This window comes from Chanos chanos, chromosome 4, assembly GCF_902362185.1.
Source record: "Chanos chanos chromosome 4, fChaCha1.1, whole genome shotgun sequence".
Taxonomy (NCBI): Eukaryota; Metazoa; Chordata; class Actinopteri; order Gonorynchiformes; family Chanidae; genus Chanos; species Chanos chanos.
The window spans coordinates 425,309-452,110 of record NC_044498.1 but is presented as its reverse complement, the minus strand read 5'-3'; the positions used below and the strand labels follow the sequence as shown (position 1 = coordinate 452,110).

The following is a 26,802-nucleotide window of genomic DNA, read 5'->3' as shown; positions in this document are numbered from 1 at the left end:
TGTGTTTTTTTCAAAAAGTAGAACTGTTTAATGGTGAGTGATTTAATGTTAAAAACAGAATATACAGGATCTAAACAGACATACCTCTTAAGAAAGGTTATGAAGATTACATTCAGTGTAGACTAAATGTGTGCATCAGTCATGATTCTCACACTGGTGAGAGAAATATTTTACATTTGAGGTGGTAATGATAAGTGACAAAATAAGACTAGTCTTTAGTAAACCACTGTTGTCAGAGTTAAACTATGAGTTTCAGGCAGGCCTACAATTGTCCATAAAGTCGGTATAGCCCAGTGAAAATGTTCATGGCGTCAGCAGATGCCATGAAAGCCATCTCTTTGTTGCTATGACAGCCAGAATCACCACAACCATTCCTGACAGATGCGACCAGCAGGACAAGGTAGACGATTTGGACTCTGGGACAAGACGTGTCCTCATTGGATGAGAAACACGATCCCATTGGGTGAGGATGGCCTGTCGTGCTCCCTCCCACCGTCCCGGCCCACGTAGTCGAAACTGGTATGGGGTGCAGGGACCAAAGAACACCCTAATGCCCAGTCTGGGGTCACACAAGAGCAGCCACAAGAAGTTTGGAAGCACACCCACCTCCCTTGCCAGGGCATCGAGGTAGGGAATGTAATGGACTTGGACGGCAGCCAGCTTGGGAGAGGGGTAGCTGGAAGGAAATGGGAGAGAAAAGCGTGATTGCCTCTGGGGGACGTCTTACGTAAGACACAGCGTAACTGAGACAAAAAAACCAGACAGCATTAATAGACATAATGGACATGAATGAAGCTTAACAGAAATCTGGAAAAGAGCTTAGTAAAAATGACTCCTTATACTGTTGAGTTCGCAAGGCTCAGTGTAATAAGCTTTTATCTGTTGGGCCGAAGCCCCCAGGGCGCGGTGAAGCACATTTGTGGGATTGGTACGATTTTAACCTCCACTCTCTTACTGCGGGCCCAGGGTCCCACCTACCTCTCCATGTTTGCTTTCCTTTCTCTCTCAATGAACTCGTGCATTTTGGCCTCTGACGGAAGCTGGTTAAGACCTTGGAAAACAGAAAGCAAGTAACATGAGAGTGAAAAGACGAAACCTGAGTTTCAGCCAGCAGTCCCCTTGGTTTTAATAATCCATACATCAGTAAGGACAGCAGAAAAAGAGAACTACTTTATTTTAAGTATGTGTTATGTCATGTTCTGTTTGTGGATTTACCTTTAATGACTCTGGTAGCCCAGCGAGCCTGCATTTCTGCTACTGGCATGATTGGCCCTTTAGTCTGGATAACTCCCACAACAGCCAACGTGGGGCGCTCTAGAGAGGGTGGAATCATATGTCTGTACAGCGTCAATTCCCCATCAGGGCCTGAAGTCAGGGAAGGGCAAAGGAATGGGAACTTTGTTTCATAGCCTGTACAGAAAACCGCAACATCAATTCCTTCCTCAACCGTGCCATCATCAAACAGGACAGCTGAGCCCCGGAACTCTCGCACGTTGGGCTTCACCAGCAGGGCTCCCAGCAGGATGCGAAAAGGCAAATCATCGTTGATCAAAGGCCGTTTGTCCAGGAGCCTGATTTTGCGAGAGGGTAAGTGAAAAATAAAAAGGAGTTTTATAAACATCCACGCTGGATTCACACTGGGATCCTCGCTGACCCCAGCCATCCCAGCCACAGACTGTTCACACTCCTGCCATCTGGCAAACGGTCCAGGAGCATCTGGACCCGTACCAGCAGGTTCAGAGACAGCTTTTTCCCCCAAGCAGTCAGACTCCTGAACCACTGGCACTACACATGCTCACACTGCTTGGACCCTCAGACCCTCAGACTGATAACTGTCTACATTACATTGCACTGCATACCCACTCAATATTGCACTGTCCATCTACCCAATTCACTACTGTGTACACCACAACTGTCTATGCTGTCCATCTACCCAATTCACTACTGTGTACACCACTACTGTCTATGCTGTCCATCTACCCAATTCACTACTGTGTTCACCACAACTGTCTATGCTGTTCATCTACCCAATTCACTACTGTGTACACCACTACTGTCTATGCTGTTCATCTACCCAATTCACTACTGTGTTCACCACAACTGTCTATGCTGTTCATCTACCCAATTCACTACTGTGTACACCACTACTGTCTATGCTGTTCATCTACCCAATTCACTACTGTGTACACCACAACTGTCTATGCTGTTCATCTACCCAATTCACTACTGTGTACACCACTACTGTCTATGCTGTTCATCTACCCAATTCACTACTGTGTACACCACTACTGTCTATGCTGTTCATCTACCCAATCCACTACTGTGTACACCACTACTGTCTATGCTGTTCATCTACCCAATTCACTACTGTGTACACCACTACTGTCTATGCTGTTCATCTACCCAATTCACTACTGTGTACACCACTACTGTCTATGCTGTCCATCTACCCAATTCACTACTGTGTTCACCACAACTGTCTATGCTGTTCATCTACCCAATTCACTACTGTGTACACCACTACTGTCTATGCTGTTCATCTACCCAATTCACTACTGTGTACACCACTACTGTCTATGCTGTCCATCTACCCAATTCACTACTGTGTACACCACTACTGTCTATGCTGTCCATCTACCCAATCCACTACTGTGTACACCACTACTGTCTATGCTGTTCATCTACCCAATTCACTACTGTGTTCACCACAACTGTCTATGCTGTTCATCTACCCAATTCACTACTGTGTACACCACTACTGTCTATGCTGTTCATCTACCCAATTCACTACTGTGTACACCACAACTGTCTATGCTGTTCATCTACCCAATTCACTACTGTGTACACCACTACTGTCTATGCTGTTCATCTACCCAATTCACTACTGTGTACACCACTACTGTCTATGCTGTTCATCTACCCAATCCACTACTGTGTACACCACTACTGTCTATGCTGTTCATCTACCCAATTCACTACTGTGTACACCACTACTGTCTATGCTGTTCATCTACCCAATTCACTACTGTGTACACCACTACTGTCTATGCTGTCCATCTACCCAATTCACTACTGTGTTCACCACAACTGTCTATGCTGTTCATCTACCCAATTCACTACTGTGTACACCACTACTGTCTATGCTGTTCATCTACCCAATTCACTACTGTGTACACCACTACTGTCTATGCTGTCCATCTACCCAATTCACTACTGTGTACACCACTACTGTCTATGCTGTCCATCTACCCAATCCACTACTGTGTACACCACTACTGTCTATGCTGTTCATCTACCCAATTCACTACTGTGTACACCACTACTGTCTATGCTGTCCATCTACCCAATTCACTACTGTGTACACCACTACTGTCTATGCTGTTCATCTACCCAATTCACTACTGTGTACACCACTACTGTCTATGCTGTTCATCTACCCAATTCACTACTGTGTACACCACTACTGTCTATGCTGTCCATCTACCCAATTCACTACTGTGTACACCACTACTGTCTATGCTGTTCATCTACCCAATTCACTACTGTGTACACCACTACTGTCTATGCTGTTCATCTACCCAATTCACTACTGTGTACACCACTACTGTCTATGCTGTTCATCTACCCAATTCACTACTGTGTTCACCACAACTGTCTATGCTGTTCATCTACCCAATCCACTACTGTGTACACCACAACTGTCTATGCTGTTCATCTACCCAATTCACTACTGTGTACACCACTACTGTCTATGCTGTTCATCTACCCAATCCACTACTGTGTACACCACTACTGTCTATGCTGTTCATCTACCCAATTCACTACTGTGTACACCACTACTGTCTATGCTGTTCATCTACCCAATTCACTACTGTGTACACCACTACTGTCTATGCTGTTCATCTACCCAATTCACTACTGTGTACACCACTACTGTCTATGCTGTCCATCTACCCAATTCACTACTGTGTACACCACTACTGTCTATGCTGTTCATCTACCCAATTCACTACTGTGTACACCACTACTGTCTATGCTGTCCATCTACCCAATTCACTACTGTGTACACCACAACTGTCTATGCTGCTGCTCATGCACTTTAAAATTGGTTCACTCAGGACTGTTCACCCACTGCACATTCTTATACGCCTATACTCTTATATCTTATATTTTTATATTGCTACATTTCTTTCCTCCATCTATTTATTGCACATGTACATATATATTCATTTTTTATATATCTCCTTATATTACCTTTATATTTACCTTATTGTCCTTTTATTATTATCTACTACTACATTGTGCAAGTTGAGCTGGCCCCGAGCCCAAGAATTTCATTACTGATAATGATGTCCACATTGTTATCTAGTAAATGACAATAAAACTTGAAACCTAAAACTTGCAACACTTGATTCACACTTGATTCACACTTGATTCACACTTGTTCATAAATCACTGAATCCCTGCTCATGAACTTCATGAGTTTTGAAATCTGTTCTTTACTTGTTTCCTTGTGTCAGTGTTTGTCTACTGCATAGCTGCAGACACAGTGAAATGTGAAACAGCAGATTAACCAGGGCAGGACAAGGCAGTGTCTGAAAGAGATGTAGAGTATTATGTCCTGTTATCTTACCTGTGGCTGGGCTGTAAACCGTAAAGTCTATGATCGTATCTGTGATTGAGACCGCGCTCGCCGAGCCAGTTGAGCACAGGCGCTGGCAGCAGTTTGGGCAGCAGGCTGCGGCAGCGTCGGATCATCACCATGTCCAGAGGGAGGCCACTGCTGGACATACGGCCAACCACCCATGACCCTTTTTTTGTGCTCAAGAAAGTCTGGAAAACAGGCAGTCGCTCCAACGTCAGATGTTTCCTGAAGCCATTTTCACAGACATCCGAGGTGCCGTACATGGGAGAAGGACAGATAAAACTCAGCCCTCAAAACCTCACCCATAACCCAGTCCTGAGACCTCACAGACACAACCAGTGAGCTCATTATGAGTCGACCAGATTAGGTGCATTAGTGCAGGGTTGTGACTGGGTTAAGAGATCTGGATCTGGAGAACAGTTTAGGGACCTGATGAACATCTTCAGCCTGACACTCACACAATCAGTCAGACGCAACTGATTAGTTACACTGGTATTTACCTTGGTGTGTTGTTAGTGGATAAACTGGTGTGTTGTTGGTGGTTAAACCGGTGTGTAGTTGGTGGTTAAACTGGTGTGTAGTTGGTGGTTAAACTGGTGTGTTGTTAGTGGTTAAACTGGTGTGTTGTTAGTGGATAAACTGGTGTGTTGTTGGTGGTTAAACTGGTGTGTTGATATTTAAATTGGTTTGTTGTTGATATTTGTATTGGTGTGTAGTTGGTGGTTAAACTGGTGTGTTGTTGGTGGTTAAACTGGTGTGTTGATATTTAAATTGGTTTGTTGTTGATATTTGTATTGGTGTGTAGTTGGTGGTTAAACTGGTGTGTTGTTGGTGGTTAAACTGGTGTGTAGTTGGTGGTTAAACTGGTGTGTTGTTAGTGGTTAAACTGGTGTGTTGTTGGTGGTTAAACTGGTGTGTAGTTGGTGGTTAAACTGGTGTGTTGTTAGTGGATAAACTGGTGTGTTGTTGGTGGTTAAACTGGTGTGTTGATATTTAAATTGGTTTGTTGTTGATATTTGTATTGGTGTGTAGTTGGTGGTTAAACTGGTGTGTTGTTGGAGGTTAAACTGGTGTGTAGTTGGTGGTTAAACTGGTGTGTTGTTGGTGGTTAAACTGGTGTGTTGTTGGTGGTTAAACTGGTGTGTAGTTGGTGGTTGAACTGGTGTGTAGTTGGTGGTTAAACTGGTGTGTTGTTGATGGTTAAACTGGTGTGTAGTTGGTGGTTAAACTGGTGTGTTGTTGATGGTTAAATTGGTGTGTTGATATTTAAATTGGTTTGTTGTTGATATTTGTATTGGTGTTTAGTTGGTGGTTAAACTGGTGTGTAGCTGGTGGTTAAACTGGTGTGTTGTTAGTGGTTAAACTGGTGTGTAGCTGGGGGTTAGCCTGGTGCGTAGCTGGTTTTAAACTGGTGTGTAGCTGGTGTTTAAATTGATGAGCAATGGTGAGTGTTTTGAGTATTAGTGAGTGTTTAGGCACAGACCTAAAATAAACACTGCAACTGTGAGTCAAAACTATGAAGAGGCACTGACTACTAATCATTTAGTATTAATTTTAACAATAATATTCACTTTAATATTAATCCTCACGAACGTTTCTTAATCCTCACCTTCTCAGCAACTCTGCTGGCCTCCACAGCAATGTCTCCTCCAGAGTTTCCTATCCCAATGACCAATACTCGCTTTCCCAGGAAAACATCGGGGTCCTTATATTCCCAACTATGTAAGTATGGTCCTGGGAATGTGTCTATGCCTAGAACAGAAGATTCCATCTGTCAAAAAATATTAATCTAACTTAAGGGTTTTTTTTTTTTTAAAACTGATCCAATCTGTGTTTGTGCTTGTTTTTTCTACATTTGTGAGAACAGGAATATATGAAAAAAAAAAACAAAACAATACAAAACTTGAAGTTAGAATATTTTGCTAGTCCTTGCTTATCAGAAAGTAGGGCTCTTATTTACAAATGGAGATCGTCAGAATGTCAGGGTTAAGGGTTAGGGTGAAGGGTCAGGGTTAGGTTAACTAGTCTGTGGAGACATTAATGGATAAATACAACTGTGTGTGTGCGTGTGTGTGTGTGTGTGTGTGTGTGTGTGTGGGGGGGGGGGGGGGGGTGCATTTGTAACTCGAACTCTTTGAAGATGAAGACATGGTGAATGTTGAACCTGGAAAGTCAGGGAGGAGGGGGTGTGTGTACTGCCCTGAGCACACAAGCACTCCATCAAAGACCTGTCTCTCCTTCTCCCCACGTCTGTCTTCAGTCAACACATCCCACTGCCCAGAGACAGGAAAGTCTGGCCTCTGCCTTACACTACGCACTGTGGTCTGAAACACACACACACACACACACACATCCGTATGCACACATATGCAAAAACAGTGGTCAAGATCCTGAGTCAGTCTCAAGATCTCAAACATGCTACTTCATAATAATGCCTATTATACATAACAATGCCTATTATACGAAGACTTTACTGCTCCAACTGCTTCAAAAAAACCCCCAGCAGGTCAAATTCTTTAAGTTTAAAGAAAGCTTGTGAATTGTTTACCTGGAAACGAATGTGTTTGAGGAGGTCAAAGTGCTGGGCATACAGGCGGAGGTACTGGAGCGTGTGAGAGTTATGCATGTAGTTGGGGAAATGTTCTGGCATAGGGAAATCACTGAAGCACATCATCTCCTTAGACGTGTTCGTGATGAGTGAGTGATAAATGCTACCAAGGCCCACGTCTGGTGTTCTCTGTGAACAGGAGGGACATTACTGGCAGATCTGCACTACAGTCCTCTGTAAAGATGCCCACAGAACCCCCCCCTCTCTTTGGGGAGGGGTGACAGGCAATAACCTAAACATAAAGCCTAAATAAATAGATATAATTCTGAAAGTCCTAGTGTAAATCCCAAATATATAAAAATAACTTTAACTTTAATGACCTCATTAGAAGCATTGATGACCTCATTAATGACCTCATTAGTGACCTCATTAACGACCTCATTAACGACCTCATTAACGGCCTCATTAACGACCTCATTAACGGCCTCATTAACGACCTCATTAGTGACCTCATTAGTGACCTCATTAACGACCTCATTAGTGACCTCATTAGTGACCTCATTAGTGACCTCATTAACGACCTCATTAGTGACCTCATTAACAACCTCATTAACGACCTCATTAATGACTTTTTAAGGTAAATTATTGCTCTCTACCCCTTCAGGACCCTTCCCACTGCAACAATTCGTCTGAATTTTTCATGGACCCTCCATAACTGAACGCCAACTTCCTCGTGTTTGTTCAGAATGAGGTGTAGAGGGCGGAACTTTCCTGAGAGAAGCTGTGAAAAGAGTTTTCAGCTTCAGGTCCAAACCGTCTCATGGCTCTAATGTCCTCACCTTAAACCTCCACAGTCCCCCGATGTCATCACTGCTCTCAAAGCACACAGGCTCCAGGCCCTCGTCCACACAGCACTTAATACAGGCCAGACCCGAACTCCCTGCACCGATCACTGCCACACGCTTCACCATGCTGGGTGTCTGTGAGGACAGGGCTACGTTAATTCAGGCTACACAGTCAGGATGACATCATCTTAGTTCTGCCTGTCGGGCACAGTCACAGTATATGTGTATGGTGGAATAAGATGCAGTAAATGTATACGGCACGTCTTTGTGTGGTAGCAATAAATTGACACATCCAACAAACTGCATTAACACATAACGGAAGATTGTTAATGGATGTTCATAATACTGTCATAGATTAAACTCTCATGCACTCTCATGAATTTTACCATTGTTTCCAGCTACTACAAAATGGCTGCACACAGTTTTTTTGTACAATGAACATATTCTCTAATTTCATCTGAAAATGAACAACAATAAGACACAAGTGTAACAATTAACCTGAAAAAAAGTATAACTGTCCAATATTTATGACACAGAGTAACAGTAAACTTAGTAAAATTAGATTAGTTAGACAGTTACCTGGAGCATAGCTGAGTGTTAGATTAGTTAGACAGTTACCTGGAGCATAGCTGAGTGTTAGATTAGTTAGACAGTTACCTGGAGCATAACTGAACATTAGATTAGTTAGACAGTTACCTGGAGCATAGCTGAGTGTTAGATTAGGTAGACAGTTACCTGGAGCATAGCTGAGTGTTAGATTAGGTAGACAGTTACCTGGAGCATAACTGAACATTAGATTAGTTAGACAGTTACCTGGAGCATAACTGAACATTAGATTAGTTAGACAGTTACCTGGAGCATATCTGAACATTAGATTAGTTAGACAGTTACCTGGAGCATAGCTGAGTGTTAGATTAGGTAGACAGTTACCTGGAGCATAGCTGAGTGTTAGATTAGTTAGACAGTTACCTGGAGCATAGCTGAGTGTTAGATTAGGTAGACAGTTACCTGGAGCATAGCTGAGTGTTAGATTAGTTAGACAGTAGAGTTCAGTTTTAGCTGGGCCGGGGGTGGGGGGGGGGGGTTGCAGAAGACTGAGAAGCACCTCAAGGTTTGCTTTATGGTTTTTGATGGTGTAATATTCTTAGCTGAATAACTGGTGTTAAGCTCTCAATACTGTCCAACGTTGTGCAATGTTGAATCTGAAGAGGATGGGACAGACTTCTCATTCTAATCTTAAATTATAATCTATGACACATGGTGCACCCAGAAGGCCCTCAGCATCGTGAAGGACCCCACCCACACTTCACCCTCTTACCCTCTGGCAGGAGGTCCTGGAGCATCCGTGCTGCCTCCACCAGACTATGCAACAGTTTCTTTCCTCAAGCTGTGAGGTTCTTCAACCGCCTGAACACTCAGTACTTCCACACAATGACTTTCTGACCCTCTTCCTTTTGCACAATAACGTGCACTGTCACTCCAAACAACTCTCCTACCTGCACAACTATTTGCCGCTAGTAACTCACTGTCTGTGTCAGGTGTGCTTGTTATGTCTAGGTTTGTGAAAATAATTTTTAATGTGTGCAGTGGCATTTGCTGTCCAGTATGTACGTACAGGGTTTTTGTATATTTTGTATACTGTTTGGTACCTTGTGTACTGTACTGTACTGTATTGTAGTGTAGTGTATTGTAGTGTATTCTGTTGTATACTGTATACAGTAGTAAATTCCTACTACCTTTATTTATTTATTTACTTACTGTGCGTTATTTGTTTTATGTGGCACTGTGGTCCTTGTGTGACGCAATCTTGTTCTCCTGTCTGTATGAGACATGCATATGTTGAAATCACAATAAAAGAGGTCTAAAAATGCAAAACATACAGGCCTATGTACTGACAAATATCACAGCAAGTAACACTATATCCACAAATCACAATAAGTCACAGGGTCACAGTATATCACACTATATCCACAAATCACAATAAGTCACAGGGTCACAGTATATCACACTATATCCACAAATCACAGCAAGTTTCACAGTATATCACAGATCACAATATATCATTAAGAACTATTATCATTAATTTACATTTCTGACTTAAATTCCCAAACTCCCTGAGTTTTTTGAAATGCAAGAGAGAAGGAGTAAAATCTCTCTTTCCTTTTCCTGTGGCGTAGAGTAGTTTGAGAGAGTAAAATCTCTCTTTCCTTTTCCTGTGGCGTAGTGTAGTTTGAGAGAGTAAAATCTCTCTTTCCTTTTCCTGTAGCGTAGAGTAGTTTGACAGAGTAAAACCTCTCTTTCCTTTTCCTGTAGTGTAGTGTAGTTTGAGAGAGTAAAATCTCTCTTTCCTTTTCCTGTAGTGTAGAGTAGTCTGAGAGAGGTTTGCAGAGTAGAAAGAGAAAAGTGAGAGTTGAGTCGGAGCAGGAGTTGATCTAGCTGCTTGTGGAAACAGCTCATGGAACTAAGTGGGCGTAAACCCGTAGCAATCTTGGCCAGTATTAACCCTTTCTTTGCCATATATTTTCTGAAACATGCACACTGAGGAGGGGGTCAGTAGACTGAGATGAGTCTCTAAAATGAAACCAATTCATATGTGGTGGAGAAGAGCACACTGAAATTTTAGCTGAAATTTTCAAATTAATGAAAATCTTCACACGTGTTCACACGAAGTGCTCATCTGCTAGAAATGAACAGACAACTGAGAAGAACACATTTTATTTGCCTCAAATTATACTTCCCAGTACAGAGATACAAACAGCCTATCACAGCAGATCACAGATTACAGCTCATGGTAAATCACAGTACATCAGCAATTTAGAATAACAAAACATTTTCAATTAGTTTTTAATTTCATTTTTCTTTGTGGAAAGACAAACACAACAATCGCTTAACATAGTCCACTGTTAAGATCATCATACAAACAGGAAGTCGGAATACTTTCAGTCAGAAGTGATTGAAATCTGAATGTAATACCCTAGAACCTTCATGTGTTTCTGATATGTGAATAATACCCTAGAACCTTCATGTGTTTCTGATATGAGAGTAATACCCTAGAACCTTCATGTGTTTCTGATATGAGAGTAATACCCTAGAACCTTCATGTGTTTCTGATACGAGAGTAAAAAGTTAAGCTATAGTGGTAATACACCATCTAGTCTCACTCTGTTTCTGCAAGTCTCCTGTCATCACTAACAACCCCCACCCCCCACTCCCACCCCCACCCCCACCCAGCCTTGTTCCAGGTCTACCAACTGTCCTACAATCACATGGTTTCACTTTTTTAAGTTTGGATGTGCTTTCAGACCCTCCAAGCAGTGATGGTGGAAATGACATCTTTGAGAGTTTCTGGTGGGTTCTGTTGGATGTAGTAGGCAGTGGCAGCACTAAGGAGTGTGAACAGACTCATTTTAAAGAGACGACCGACCAGCGAACTCTCGCTCTTACTGTCCACTGGTCGTGTCTGCAGGGGCTGGAACATGCGATCAAACTGGGTGAATATGGCATGGCGGGCACCGCTCCATTTGCCTGGTCCAGTGAGGCGGTACTGGTAGGCTGTGACTGGGCCCATCAGAAGCCTTTTCCATAAAGGGAAATCAGTGAAGAAGAGCCAAAGGAGACTGGGACGGACTCCAGCCTCTCCGGCGATGTCATCCATGTAGGAGACAAAGTCGACCTGCAGTGGACTTTGTCTGGAGCAGATGTAACTGTGAGGAGGAGGAGATGAGATCAAATGAACTCAGGGGAGTCAAGCTCAAGATCGTCATGCAAAGTTTACAGACAAAAGTGTAGGAGCTGGTGGAGATTTGATGATTCTGCATAACAACAATATATGTTTTCTTCATATACTGGTGGATACTATATACACACTATATTTAGCAGTCAGTCAGGCAGGCTTAATAGAAGCTTGTCTCACCTCTTTTCCATGTTTTTAGTGTCATTCTCCACAGCCTTTAGCATAACCTGGTTGCTTGGCAGTTTCTTTTGTCCTGTTGGATAAAGAACAAGGAAAAGGTGTTTCAACACCAGGTGCTTGTATTTGGTCTCCTGTTTACACATGTATTACCTCGGGTCAAAATGCCACTTCTCATTCAGGGAAAACACACTACTGTTAATCTGAAAGCACACACAGCATGATCCAGTATCAGCTGCATCACTCCCACTACATGGATGTGGCACTTAATTAAACATCCCTCTGCGGGCTGACCCTTGACCTGGACATCTGACACGCCTTGAACTTCCTCAGGCCACATCCTGTGTTTTATTCCAATCATCACAGAATAAACATCTCCACTCACGCACAATAAAGCAGTGGGACCACCGCTGAAGTGGCGGAAAACAATGGACCATTAGGACTGGATTGATATATACCTTTAAAGACCTTAATACCCTTAAATACCTATATGCTTTTAAAGGCCTGTATACCTTTAAAGACCTTTATACCCTTAAATACCTATATGCTTTTAAAGGCCTGTATACCTTTAAAGACCTTTATACCCTTATTACCTATATGCTTTTAAAGGCCTGTATACCTTTAAAGACCTGGGTAACCCAGCGGCTCTGCATTTCAGCTTGGGTCATTATGGCCCCCAGGGCATGGATGAAACCCACCACCGCCAGTGTGGGGCGCTCCAGGCTAGGGGGGAAGATATGCTTATACAGGCTCATCCTGTGACCAGATGTGTTCTTCACCGAGGGGGGTAAGAAAGGGAAGTCGTAGTTGTAACCTGTGGCAAACACCACAACATCCACCTGGACACGAAAAAGGACAGAAAACAATAATGAGAGATTATTATCTCAATCTTAGATTTATTTATTAAAAGATAGCCTGTTTGGTGGTCTTTTTAGTTTGTGTGTATTGTCCTAAAAAATCTTCAATTTCAGTTTCCACTTTGGAACTGTTATTTCAAGATTTTATTTTACCGGAACATCAAAACCTGTTTAGAGTTTTTGAGTTGTTTGACTGATGATTGGTGTGACTGGTCACGTGATGATCCTGTAAAAGCTGGTACACCTTGATGCCATTTCTATGTTGGTGCTTGATGGAGTTTGCTAGGCTGAATAAAAGCTTATGGGAGACTGCTAGGTGGAATAAAGCCCCTTACAGTTTCATACATCCTGTTCTGTATTTGTTTAATTTGTGGGGAGCTCCTGGACACAGTGAGATGAAAAACCCACCTTGTCAACCACAGTCCCATCCTCAAACACCACGCTAGAGCTGCGGAATTCCTTCACGTTGGGTTTAATAATCACGCCGCCTGTCAGGAGCTTTACAGGCAGCTCATCGTTCAACACTGGGATCTGACTGAATAGCCTGAGAACATTCCAGAAGATCCGTTAGGATTTTATGTTTTTATATCCCCTCTCTCCCACACACACACAGACAAAAATACAGCAAATCACCAGCAGAGCTAAAGAACACCCCCACCCCCCCCCCCCCCTCTGGCACTGTGTCCTCACCTGTGTTTGGGTTTGAGGCAATACTTGGTGTGGTCGTACATGCTGTTTAATTTTTGCTCACCAATCCAGTTTAAAATACTAACTGGGAGTAACTGGAAGAGGATGTGGACGAATCGTGTGTTATATTTCATGTCCAGTGGCACTCCATTGTCCGACACCATGCGGACGACCCAGGCTCCTCTGCGTGTGCTCAGGTACACCTGGATATTCCAGACGACTAAAGTCAGTTTCTGCAGATATGTCTTTGGCCACACATGACACATCAATAACCATCATAAGACAAGAATTACACTGTCAGGGACCTGTCGTAGCAGCTCTAACACAATAAGACAAGAATTACACTGTCAGGGACCTGTCGTAGCAGCGCTAACACAATAAGACAAGAATTACACTGTCAGGGACCTGTCATAGCAGCTCTAACACAATAAGACAAGAATTACACTGTCAGGGACCTGTCGTAGCAGCTCTAACACAATAAGACAAGAATTACACTGTCAGGGACCTGTCGTAGCAGCTCTAACACAATAAGACAAGAATTACACTGTCAGGGACCTGTCATAGCAGCTCTAACACAATAAGACAAGAATTACACTGTCAGGGACCTGTCGTAGCAGCGCTAACACAATAAGACAAGAATTACACTGTCAGGGACCTGTCATAGCAGCTCTAACACAATAAGACAAGAATTACACTGTCAGGGACCTGTCGTAGCAGCTCTAACACAATAAGACAAGAATTACACTGTCAGGGACCTGTCATAGCAGCGCTAACACAATAAGACAAGAATTACACTGTCAGGGACCTGTCGTAGCAGCTCTAACACAATAAGACAAGAATTACACTGTCAGGGACCTGTCATAGCAGCTCTAACACAATAAGACAAGAATTACACTGTCAGGGACCTGTCATAGCAGCTCTAACACAATAAGACAAGAATTACACTGTCAGGGACCTGTCGTAGCAGCTCTAACACAATAAGACAAGAATTACACTGTCAGGGACCTGTCATAGCAGCGCTAACACAATAAGACAAGAATTACACTGTCAGGGACCTGTCATAGCGGCTCTAACACAATAAGACAAGAATTACACTGTCAGGGACCTGTCGTAGCAGCGCTAACACAATAAGACAAGAATTACACTGTCAGGGACCTGTCATAGCAGCTCTAACACAATAAGACAAGAATTACACTGTCAGGGACCTGTCGTAGCAGCTCTAACACAATAAGACAAGAATTACACTGTCAGGGACCTGTCATAGCAGCGCTAACACAATAAGACAAGAATTACACTGTCAGGGACCTGTCATAGCAGCTCTAACACAATAAGACAAGAATTACACTGTCAGGGACCTGTCGTAGCAGCGCTAACACAATAAGACAAGAATTACACTGTCAGGGACCTGTCATAGCAGCTCTAACACAATAAGACAAGAATTACACTGTCAGGGACCTGTCGTAGCAGCTCTAACACAATAAGACAAGAATTACACTGTCAGGGACCTGTCATAGCAGCGCTAACACAATAAGACAAGAATTACACTGTCAGGGACCTGTCGTAGCAGCTCTAACACAATAAGACAAGAATTACACTGTCAGGGACCTGTCATAGCAGCTCTAACACAATAAGACAAGAATTACACTGTCAGGGACCTGTCATAGCAGCTCTAACACAATAAGACAAGAATTACACTGTCAGGGACCTGTCGTAGCAGCGCTAACACAATAAGACAAGAATTACACTGTCAGGGACCTGTCATAGCAGCTCTAACACAATAAGACAAGAATTACACTGTCAGGGACCTGTCATAGCAGCTCTAACACAATAAGACAAGAATTACACTGTCAGGGACCTGTCATAGCAGCTCTAACACAATAAGACAAGAATTACACTGTCAGGGACCTGTCATAGCAGCGCTAACACAATAAGACAAGAATTACACTGTCAGGGACCTGTCATAGCAGCTCTAACACAATAAGACAAGAATTACACTGTCAGGGACCTGTCGTAGCAGCGCTAACACAATAAGACAAGAATTACACTGTCAGGGACCTGTCGTAGCAGCTCTAACACAATAAGACAAGAATTACACTGTCAGGGACCTGTCGTAGCAGCTCTAACACAATAAGACAAGAATTACACTGTCAGGGACCTGTCATAGCAGCGCTAACACAATAAGACAAGAATTACACTGTCAGGGACCTGTCATAGCGGCTCTAACACAATAAGACAAGAATTACACTGTCAGGGACCTGTCGTAGCGGCTCTAACACAATAAGACAAGAATTACACTGTCAGGGACCTGTCATAGCAGCTCTAACACAATAAGACAAGAATTACACTGTCAGGGACCTGTCGTAGCAGCTCTAACACAATAAGCGCTGAAACTGGAGAGTTTCAGAATAGTGTTACGTAGATATTCATTCTTTACACAGGCTGACAGAAACCATAATGACAACACCTCCAACGATAACACCTCCGACGACAACACCTCCGACTACGTCAGACACTCGGAATTTCTTTGAGTTTCACCTGCTCTGCCACTCTGCTGCACTCCACAGCGATGTCACCTCCGGAATTCCCGATTCCTATCACCACCACCCTCTTCCCATGGGCATCCTCTGGACCTTTATAATCCCAGCTGTGGAAGTACTTGCCTTCAAAAGTGTCAATACCTGGAAACATTTGGATTGTTACTGTTCGCTGATAGCGTAATATACAATATATATTCATTCATTCACTCATTCACTGTCTAAGCCGCTTATCCTAATTAGGGTGATGGGGGTTGCTGGAGCCTATCCCAGCGCTCACTGGGCAAAAGGCAGGGAAACTTCCTGGACAGGTCACCAGTCCATGGCAGGGCACAATATATATATACATATATATATACATACATCTATAAAACACACACACACACACACACACACACGTATACATGTATATATAAAACATAAAACATATATACACTATATAATTACTATAAATACACTTACATAAAACACAGTCATTCAGTGGCACATAGGCTCCGATTTATTTGCCACTAATGTTCAACATTAAAACAGAGGCTTTATTTGTCCTTGTTCTGAACCATTGCAGTTATAGATGTTTGGGAAAAGGAGGCAGGTTGGCCCCTGTTATGTTTACTGGGTTACTGTGAAGGGAGTGATGAATGGAATTTACCTGGGAAGTCTTTGAGTGGGAGGTTCGGATAATTGTAGTGACCTGAACAGACCATCACTGCATCAAAGACATGGGTCTCTCTCTGCCCATCCCTCAACTCAATCACCACCTCCCACTGACCGGAGCGAGAGAAGTCAGGCCTCTGCTTCACACTGCGCACTGTAGTCTAAAACACACACACACACACACACACACACACACACACAGACACAGAGTGTTTGTTGTCACAGTGTGGCCATGTAACCATGTTTAATGACATGCTAAAAGACTCCTGAGACAAGTACGAAGATGATTCCCAGTCAGAGTTGGCACAGTGCGGTCACTGGACACTTTACCTGGAAGCGGATGTGCTGGAGCAGCTTGAAGTGTTCCGTGTAGAGACAGAAGTACTGCAGCACCTTGGAATGGTGCATGTAGTTCGGGTAGTCAGCAGGAATGGGAAAGTCACTGTAACACAGCATCTCTTTGGAGATGTTAATGGTCAGGGATCGATAGATGCTCGCCCTGCTGGGGTCAGAAACCTCCTGCAACAAGAATTTGGCAAATGTGGGTTTGCTGGGGGAATATGTGCTCTGTTTTAGCTTCATCTGTAGTAACATTTGGACAAATCCATTTGCTGAGGTAATCAAAAGCTTCAGTCAGTGTTGAGAAAAGATTCTGATTTCTTGCCTTAAACTTCCAGAGGCCTCCTATATCGTCACTGCTCTCAAAACACGTTGGCTGAAGTCCGTCCTCAAGGCAGCTCTTAATGCTGACCAGCCCAGCAGGTCCCGCCCCGATCACGGCCACTGTCCGCACCATAGTGACTATAACTGGACACAACAGAACTTTCCATCTGATTCACCATCACCAAACCGCTCTGTCACTCACTTCAATGCTTGTTTTAGACACAATTTTTCTGTAAGAATTTAGACCAGCATACAAATCCTGGAACAAGCAGGGCTTGAAACTAAAAAACATTACCTTAAAAACCAGACAAAGCAACATGTGTTGTTTCAGATCAGAAGAAAACGACCTACCTGTTGGGTCGCCTGTGTTTGGGGCTGTGATCCTCAGAGTGGAGAATGTAGAGCTGACATTTATGGACAAGCTTTGTTGTCATTTACATATTGTAATATAATCATTAACAAAAGATTGTGGTCTTGTGGTCTTTCATGTTTACCCAAGGAACATAGTCTGTGATTCATTAAAGGCCAACTAGTGTCTTTTCAAATCAAACCATATTAACATTGTAAGGGGCTGTGTTTGACGCAATAGCAATTTTCCATTACCTTGATTAACAGGAGCACTGCATTATCTGGCATTTGGCTTCAGACAAACCAATCAACTCAACCAATCAACTCAACTAATCAACTCAACCAATCAGCCAAAAATGACAGACCTTAAGTCTCGTGAGAACCTGTGCTGTAATAAAACACGTTACACACTTTCATGGAGGAAAAGAGGGACCTCAGTGTCTTCCAGGTTTATTTAGAAAATACAATCATGATATTATGAGTGTGAAACACACATACACAAAGAAAAGAGCTAAACCTGTTACCACATATGTATTTATAGCAAACACACCCCACACACATTACATACTACACTGGACTTTAGATATCACACAACAACATACAACAGTCATATAAGAGACTATGTCATATACACCTCAGTACACAGAGAGAAGAGCTGGTGATGTGATGTGAGATGAAGACCAGGTCATCCGGCTGTTCCCACAAGCAAAACAAGGCACCACACCAGAGTCTCTTTTACCCCTAATGGCATTTCAAAGACAGAACCTGCACCTTTGGACAAACTCTGCATTTTAGCAGTTTGACTAAGCTGATCAACCTCCAGCTGTGTAAGACTGCTCTCAGATCCACTGCTGATGCAAATCTAATCAGACAGGAAGCACCATGCCCCACAGTCAATGCTCCCATTCAGACGACTCCATCAGGGATTCCTGACAGGGAATTCTGATGGGAAGCGGGGGCCATTCTCGGTTAAGATAAGAACTGAGATCAAAAGTAGGTTACAGAATATCAAAGAGCTGTTTTGTTCTGTAAAGCACAGGTGAAGAGTATGTTCGGCCTGATGGTCAGTGTCTGTGTGTAAGTTAGAGAAGTGGAAGCCAAGCCGTGTCACACAGACCCACTGCACAGCACGACTGTTTCTCAGCCTCAGACCCACATTCCAATCTCCGGGTTTTTCCCCCGGCACGGTAAAAGGACTGCACTTTTTACATGACATTCACTTAAGCAATCGGCAGGTTTCACGTCACAGTTTCAAAAAGGTTTGGTACTGCATGTCTACTGTGAGCGCTAACCTGCGAAAACCTTTAGCGACCTGACAGTGGAGGGGAATATGAAACAGGGAGGATGGGACACTTAATAACAGAAGAAACGATTTTTCTCTCTGTCTGATCACAGGAGGCAGACTTCTGCATTGTTTTTTTATTAATGTGTATTAACCAGACTTTTCTCTCTGTCTGATCACAGGAGGCAGACTTCTGCATTGTTTTTTTATTAATGTGTATTAACCAGACTTTTCTCTCTGTCTGATCACAGGAGGCAGACTTCTGCATTGTTTTTTTATTAATGAGTATTAACCAGACTTTTCTCTCTGTCTGATCACAGGAGGCAGACTTCTGCATTGTTTTTTTATTAATGAGTATTAACCAGACTTTTCTCTCTGTCTGATCACAGGAGGCAGACTTCTGCATTGTTTTTTTATTAATGAGTATTAACCAGACTTTTCTCTCTGTCTGATCACAGGAGGCAGACTTCTGCATTGTTTTTTTATTAATGAGTATTAACCAGACTTTTCTCTCTGTCTGATCACAGGAGGCAGACTTCTGCATTGTTTTTTTATTAATGAGTATTAACCAGACTTTTCTCTCTGTCTGATCACAGGAGGCAGACTTCTGTACCAAGTTCTGCTCTCATGCACCGTCTCCCCTTCACCATCTGTCTCACACATCACACCTGACTGACTCAGGAGCAGAACAAAAGCTGCTAAAAACCAGCCCCTCTGAGCAGACAGGCCCTAGTTTCCTCACTGGGTCAAAAACCCTTACAGGCCAAAGTCTGGGCTGACAAAACTTTCACCTTTCATGTGTTTATAACGCAGCTCAGGCTGGGGTCTAACAGCAGCGTACTCTGGAAAACATTAACACTGCTATCTGGATAATATTCACACAGACACACACGCACAGGCCTCTTACCCTTAAATAACCCCTCTGCAAATCACAAGGGTCACAAGGTCAAACAACACAACCATCCACAGAGAAAAACACACCTGACGAGTCTCGCAGCAGCGCCTGCTACACAAGTGGTTCAGTCACATGTCTCTGTTTTCTAAGAGTTTACTGTCAGTGGTCTTCACTAAGAGTTTACTGTCAGTGGTCCTCACTAAGAGTTTACTGTCAGTGGTCCTCACTAAGAGTTTACTGTCAGTGGTCTTCACTAAGAGTTTACTGTCAGTGGTCTTCACTAAGAGTTTACTGTCAGTGGTCCTCACTAAGAGTTTACTGTCAGTGGTCTTCACTAAGAGTTTACTGTCAGTGGTCCTCACTAAGAGTTTACTGTCAGTGGTCTTCACTAAGAGTTTACTGTCAGTGGTCCTCACTAAGAGTTTACTGTCAGTGGTCCTCACTAAGAGTTTACTGTCAGTGGTCTTCACTAAGAGTCTACTGTCAGTGGTCTTCACTAAGAGTTTACTGTCAGTGGTCCTCACTAAGAGTTTACTGTCAGTGGTCCTCACTAAGAGTTTACTGTCAGTGGTCTTCACTAAGAGTTTACTGTCAGTGGTCTTCACTAAGAGTTTACTGTCAGTGGTCTTCACTAAGAGTTTACTGTCAGTGGTCTTCACTAAGAGTTTACTGTCAGTGGTCCTCACTAAGAGTTTACTGTCAGTGGTGTTCACTAAGAGTTTACTGTCAGTGGTCTTCACTAAGAGTTTACTGTCAGTGGTCCTCACTAAGAGTTTACTGTCAGTGGTCTTCACTAAGAGTTTACTGTCAGTGGTCTTCACTAAGAGTTTACTGTCAGTGGTGTTCACTAAGAGTTTACTGTCAGTGGTGTTCACTAAGAGTTTACTGTCAGTGGTCTTCACTAAGAGTTTACTGTCAGTGGTCTTCACTAAGAGTTTACTGTCAGTGGTCCTCACTAAGAGTTTACTGTCAGTGGTCTTCACTAAGCGTTTACTGTCAGTGGTCTTCATCTCCAGGCCGGAATATTGGAGTCAGTACAGTCAACTCTCATGAACTTGAATCAATGTGTCTATTGCATAGCGACTTCACACTGAGGGAAATCAATTAAACAGTTAAACTTTTACTCTGGCTTCATAGTGCAGATAAACAGTGGAATGTTCTGGTGCATTCTCTGCCTTTTGGTCAAAGTGTCTCATCTTGGTTTTATCTTTGATTTTACCAGGAAGGGAGAACTCAAAAACATCTACTTTTTTAAAAAAGTTGTCATTAACAGTTTAAAATTGTTGATGTCTACAGCATAGCTCAGCGAGACAACAACAGTTCATTTAAATTTCAGTTAAAACAATCTGTCCGAGGAGATAGAGATAATCCAACTCCATATAGCTACATATATACAGAAGATAGAGTCCAGTGCATGCTACAGGTTAAGACGCCTTAAGAACCGAGTGACCTTGACCAAAAACCGTTACACCATCACGACTATAATGTAGCACAGCCGCTGGGTGGTGTCTGCAGGGTGTAAAATGAGTGTGAGGTGATGGATGGAGTTCCCTTTCAGTCCCTCCTCTGGTGCCGTTTTTTCTCTGGTGAATAGAATGGTTCCCAATCACAGTGAGGTCAGAGCGCAGCGTCTGCCTTAGGTTAAGAGGTCATGGTTACATCACTCCATCCCTAACCAAATCTCTCCGCCTCCTTCACCCAGACCCCCCCATTCTACGCCCCACTCTCAGCCCTGCTGTCCCAGCATGCTTTGCAGTGCTGCTGGTGACAGCCAAAGCATCTCCACCAGGTTGTACTGGCAGTAGCCCATGCAAAAACCAAATGCCACATCTGTCACGTTATGGCGTCCGAGGAGGACCCGAGAGAGACCCACAACACCGGCCCAGAGCAGGATGAGCACGCGGAGTGGCGCTGCCAACACTAAGTGTGCCAACAAGAAGCGGGCGCACATGGCAGCGCGGGTGGCATGGCCCGATGGAAAGGAGTAGCGGTCGACGGAGAAGGTGGCGAACATGTCCATTCGGTTATGTGCAGGACGGCGCCGGCGAACTGCCGCCTTAACTACGCCCACCAGAACCAGGTCCAATAGCAGGGCTGTAAACAGAGAGAAAACCACATGAGAGATGACCTAACCGAAGACAGGATAAAACTGGAAATTTTAGAACATTTTTGACAAGTTAAGAAAGGTTTAAATGATTGAAAGACAGTAACTAGTTCTGGTAAGGAAACTATTACAATTACAAATCTGACAGAAATCAGAAACACTTAAACTTAAAAACACGTAAAGACACTTAAACTTGACTGCTGGACTATGTCGGTTCTTTGGTCACTGAAACAGGGGTCCGCCCATGTGGAAAAGCAAGAGACAGGCATGAGACAGTACTGTTGTTTTAATGGATTGGCTCTTAAACACACAAGCACACGGTATGACTGGGTGTCAGTGTTTTGAAGCAGTGCAGTAGATCTGACCAATACAACCAACACACATCCACACACAATAGGGTCTTATACAATCTCAGGACTTTGACAACCACAGCTAACTTATGTTAACAGTACCGTCAAAAAACAGGTTTTTACTGTTTTCAGCTGAATGAACACCTTCTCTTTTCCTTTCCTTTCATCTTATAACATTTTATTACCACTCAAATACCTCGTCTTCCACTCTATTACTATTCTTCCAAACTCCTCACACTCATTCCCTGTTTCTGTCTCTCTTTTCACTCTGTCTGTTCCTGTCCACACTAAAAGACCAGTCGGCATCTGCTCTGCAGGACTCTCTCATCTCTTGATGCCCTGAACAACATGCCAATTGTCCCCGCATGAACTTCACATACAGAACTCAGTGAAACTTACATTTCAGTTTTGCTAAACTATCTCTCTTCAATCCTGCTATTGACAAATAAGGTGCCAGCAGTGTGACATGACCATGCTGGGAACTGCTGAGTGCGAGAGTGTGTGAGAGAGTGACTGTGTGACCCGGTAACTGAATGACAAGTATACGGACATACTGTCAAGTGTCTGGCTAAACATGAACTGTGACGTCTGTGTGTACGTCATTCAGCTATGGTAAGAAAGACATTTATGCTCAACTGCTGCTCATATCCGGAGCAACAAATAATCATTGATTGGCCGTGTCTATATAATCATTACTTACTGTGCTCCTGGCTTTTCCCCAGGCCACAGGGCTGTGGTGAGGGGTAGAGGAGACAGGGGTACCACGGTACTTCAGCGCTATACTGAAGACTAGAGCAGCAGTATCCACAGGAGGGAGAGAATCATTAGAATCAGCAGCTCTCCAACGCTAAACCAACATTCCTAGAGGCGCTGCTGGAGTTTGAACCTGCAACCCTCTGGTTACTTAACCAATGTTGAGTGACTACATGAGTGCTACACCTAGTCTATGGAGACACCACCATCACCTGCAGTACACTGTTTCCACCAGTCAACTGCAGGCATACTGTGTATTAATGCAGTTTATATTCTTTAGGAAAATAGAATTCTAAGGAGCTGTCATTCCTCTGGATCAGTGAGAGGGTAAATGATCAACATGCCTCAGTATTGTTCTGACAGTAGCCCCTGACTGGCCCTGGCACACCCTAACCCTAAGCCCTGGGTCAGTACGGCGCTGAGCTGGGTATGGGAAGCCATGAGGACAGAGATGGACAGAGAGGACAGGGGAAAGAAAGAGATGAGAGCTGGCAGTGTTGAAACCCCAACAGCAGTCGCAGTGTGGAAAAGAACAAATGAAGAGGTGCTTTTGCAATCCCTCACCAAAGACTTAAACCAACCCTGAACAAGTCCACATGGACTCTCTCACCAAAATGTGTCCAGGCCAGTGAAACTGTGGTTAAGGTGCTGTGATACAATCTCAGATGGCAGTCTCCTTTTCAGCTGACTATTAAACTTTTATTTTCCAGATGCTGTCTTCTCAAACTCTCAGATTGGAATTAAAAGACCACTGAAATGACTGCAGATCATAAAAAAAAAATCATGTATGAGTTAGCTAAAAATTAAAAATATATAAACATTATTTCTTACACTATTGAAATTAATAGGAAAAAAACAGACTAATGGACAGAGAATCCCGCCACTTGTAATGAAGTTTCAGAGTTCAGATGAGCGCGGGGTGGCGTTGGCTTAGGCACCCGCCTTTCTGCTCGTGAATTGGCTGTCAGTGACATATCACGGCAAGACGTCCAGTGAGTAGAGCAGCAGTCGCCAGAACTCTTCGGTTTGACACTCTGCTTTTATGCAACAGTTGTGCTATAATGTTACTGGGGATATCGTTACAGCATTAAATGAACAAATAACGCTGCAAGTCGCCTGGTTTCTGGGACATTCTAAAATCTTAACGTGAAAAAGTTTAACGTGGCTTACTGTTCCAAAACTGCGATTAATGATCACCAAATGTCTCGGGCATCTCTTGTCAGAAACACCTAATCCGGTCAAAAAATCAAAACCGAAATCCTAGGAGTATGGTCGTTATCTAACGTTATCTAGCGTTTTCCTCTCCATTGACGCTCATTATAAAGGAAAAGTTTAACGCAACTTAATGTCCCAAAACAGCGAGCAATGATCACCAAATCTGTCTGACATCTCACGTGTCATAAACACCATCTCCTATCAAAAAAGCAAAACTAAAATCCAATTAATATGGTTGTTAAATCAGCCTAAGTTAACGTAGGCCCACGTTATCGCTCCATTGACACCCATTATAAGGAAAAAGCTCAACGTGACTTAATACACCAAAACTACAATCAAAGATCAACAAATTGCTCTCTACCATCTTAAAAATTCTAATTCGAGTGCATAAGGTGATCACTGGACGCTATTTTGGAACATTAAGCCACGTCAAGTCTTTTCCTTATAATGGGCGTCAGTGGCGAGGAAAACGTAAGATAACGTCCATACTCCTAGGATCTCGGTTTTTACAGGAGGAGGTGTTTCTGGCAAGAGATGTCCGAGAGCCATTAGGTAGTCATTGATCGCAGTTTTGGAACATTAAGCCACGTTAAGTGTTTTTCACGTTGAGCGTTTTTAGAATGTCCCAACTACTAGTAGGCAAATACTCTGAATAATGTTTTAATGAGATCTTAAAATAAGAGTAAAAAAAACTTATGGTTAATGTACAGATTACTTTTTGCTTTGGATCTTGCACACTTTATATCCCACAGGCCCACCTAAATGAATATTTCTGGCTACGCTACTGGTGCAGATAAGTGAATAAATTTGTTGAGGAGGCTGATGTGTGGTTGGGAACGCGCTGTAGACTTCGCTACTGTTCTGCAGTGACAGAGATGGTGCAGCAGATGAGCTCTCCTCACCGCTGGATGAGTCTTAAAAATCAAGGCGCCATAGATATTACAAATTAACACCAAATACTGAACATCAAACCTCACCCGACACCTTTATCACAACTGGAAATGTTACGCGAGGTTGTCAGGTGTAGATAATCATCTGAGTTCATTACAGGTCTTTTGCTAGGGAATGCAAAAGTTTTGCAGAGGGGTGAAGCATTGGAATGTGCAGTTAAAGGACTGATTAAACGAGTAAAGAGGACTATATAAAGCGAAAGGAGCCTGCGACCAAACGGAAATATGTGTGCGTAAATGACCTTGAAGATACTTTGATTTAAGGAGGGAAAACATTAAGAGTAATAACGACGCAACTACAACATTAACAAATAAATTACCCATCAGTAGATTTAACATGACCTCTTGACCAGCGGCGCTGTCGCTCTTATATAGACAATAAGCAGCACCGACCAGCCACGGAATTCCATGACCAGAAATCTCAATCAGTTTCATCAGGGGGCGAAAGCTACCCCACGACGAGTCCTCACAGGCGCATACACCCAGTCGCTTGGAAAGCCACAAGTCGATCGCTAATAAGGAGCTGAACGCTATTCCGACAAAAGACGGGTTTAGTCGCATGCAGTCCTCTTCCGGCATCTGCTGATTGCCGGTTGACGACGTGGAGGCATTAGATGACCCTGAGCCTCGGCGACGTATCGGGCTCTCAGAGGCACGGAGTCGAGCCGATGTCGGATCTGATCCTTGTCTTTGCAGCAGGTGTGGTGGTGGATTTCTACTCAGTGACATGAATTCGTAGCGCCCGTTGTTACTGATACCAGAAACACTGCCACTGCGACCCCCGCTGCTTTTTGCTTTAGGAGACGGCATGTCAGTTGAGTAAGAATGAAAGACAAAAGCCACAGTCCAGTTACAATGCAGTGATTATTGTCCTAAAGCGCTGAAAATGTACAGTTCTGTCTTTCAGTTGACAAGAGAATAAGAGACGTTATTGCCTTTTTGGATCCGGAGGCGCCATCTTTGATTATCCATGCCCAAAGCTCTCTGGGAACTTAAATGTTATTGGAGGGCGAAAGAAAAGGATCACGTGATTAGAAGGCTAAATCATGTCTAGTGACACAGGTATAGCTTATCAGGCTGCTCTTAATCATGGATTTAGTTGAGGTGCAAAATAATTTGTTGTCGTCAGAGAAAAAAAATGCACCTAGGCATCATTGCAAACATTTGGTTCACTGATTATTTTAAGTCTGCCAAGATAACCCCAAAGGTTTACGTCCGTATTACTTTATATAATGACGGAAACCTTGAAGCTGCACCTTAATTTCAGTGATTAAACATTAATTCAAATGCATAACATAAACATAATATCGAATGTCGTCATTTTTTGTCTTAACAAATAGGCCTATAACAATAATTATGTCAAGTCTGTTCCGGGTTATTCCCTGTGAATGAATATTATACAGTAGCATAGAAATGTATTTATCATTTTGGCATTTGTGTAGTTTTCTACGGCTACAGAGCATTTTGGCGGGCCAAAATTGAATTGTAATTCGTTACATATTTGTTAGCTATGACGGAGAGCGCAACTGCGCCCTCCCTCTCTTAAACATGTGCTTACGTCT

At 43.1% G+C, this 26,802-nt stretch overlaps 3 protein-coding genes across 3 annotated transcripts; all 3 read right to left on the bottom strand.

Annotated features, from left to right (window-relative positions):
• Positions 1 to 10,448, bottom strand: LOC115809969 (dimethylaniline monooxygenase [N-oxide-forming] 2). The gene is made up of 9 exons (XM_030771860.1): positions 9,797 to 10,448; positions 8,033 to 8,173; positions 7,194 to 7,382; positions 6,810 to 6,969; positions 6,255 to 6,397; positions 4,634 to 4,833; positions 1,216 to 1,571; positions 979 to 1,051; positions 1 to 676 (listed from the first exon to the last, which is right to left on the bottom strand). The coding sequence occupies exons 2-9, from the start codon at positions 8,162 to 8,164 to the stop codon at positions 304 to 306; spliced, it is 1,626 nt and encodes a 541-aa protein (XP_030627720.1). The 5' UTR covers positions 8,165 to 8,173; positions 9,797 to 10,448; the 3' UTR covers positions 1 to 303.
• Positions 10,449 to 11,292: 844 nt separating this feature from the next.
• LOC115809466 (dimethylaniline monooxygenase [N-oxide-forming] 5-like) lies at positions 11,293 to 17,731 on the bottom strand. The gene is made up of 9 exons (XM_030771134.1): positions 17,345 to 17,731; positions 17,011 to 17,199; positions 16,676 to 16,841; positions 16,028 to 16,170; positions 13,496 to 13,695; positions 13,214 to 13,349; positions 12,568 to 12,787; positions 11,952 to 12,024; positions 11,293 to 11,742 (listed from the first exon to the last, which is right to left on the bottom strand). The coding sequence occupies exons 1-9, from the start codon at positions 17,474 to 17,476 to the stop codon at positions 11,337 to 11,339; spliced, it is 1,665 nt and encodes a 554-aa protein (XP_030626994.1). The 5' UTR covers positions 17,477 to 17,731; the 3' UTR covers positions 11,293 to 11,336.
• Positions 17,732 to 21,579: 3,848 nt separating this feature from the next.
• plpp6 (phospholipid phosphatase 6) lies at positions 21,580 to 26,197 on the bottom strand. Its single transcript, XM_030771668.1, has 2 exons — positions 25,561 to 26,197; positions 21,580 to 21,962 (listed from the first exon to the last, which is right to left on the bottom strand). Exons 1-2 carry the CDS (start codon positions 26,048 to 26,050, stop codon positions 21,595 to 21,597), a joined length of 858 nt encoding a protein of 285 aa, XP_030627528.1. The 5' UTR covers positions 26,051 to 26,197; the 3' UTR covers positions 21,580 to 21,594.
• Between the last annotated feature and the right edge of the window lie 605 nt (positions 26,198 to 26,802).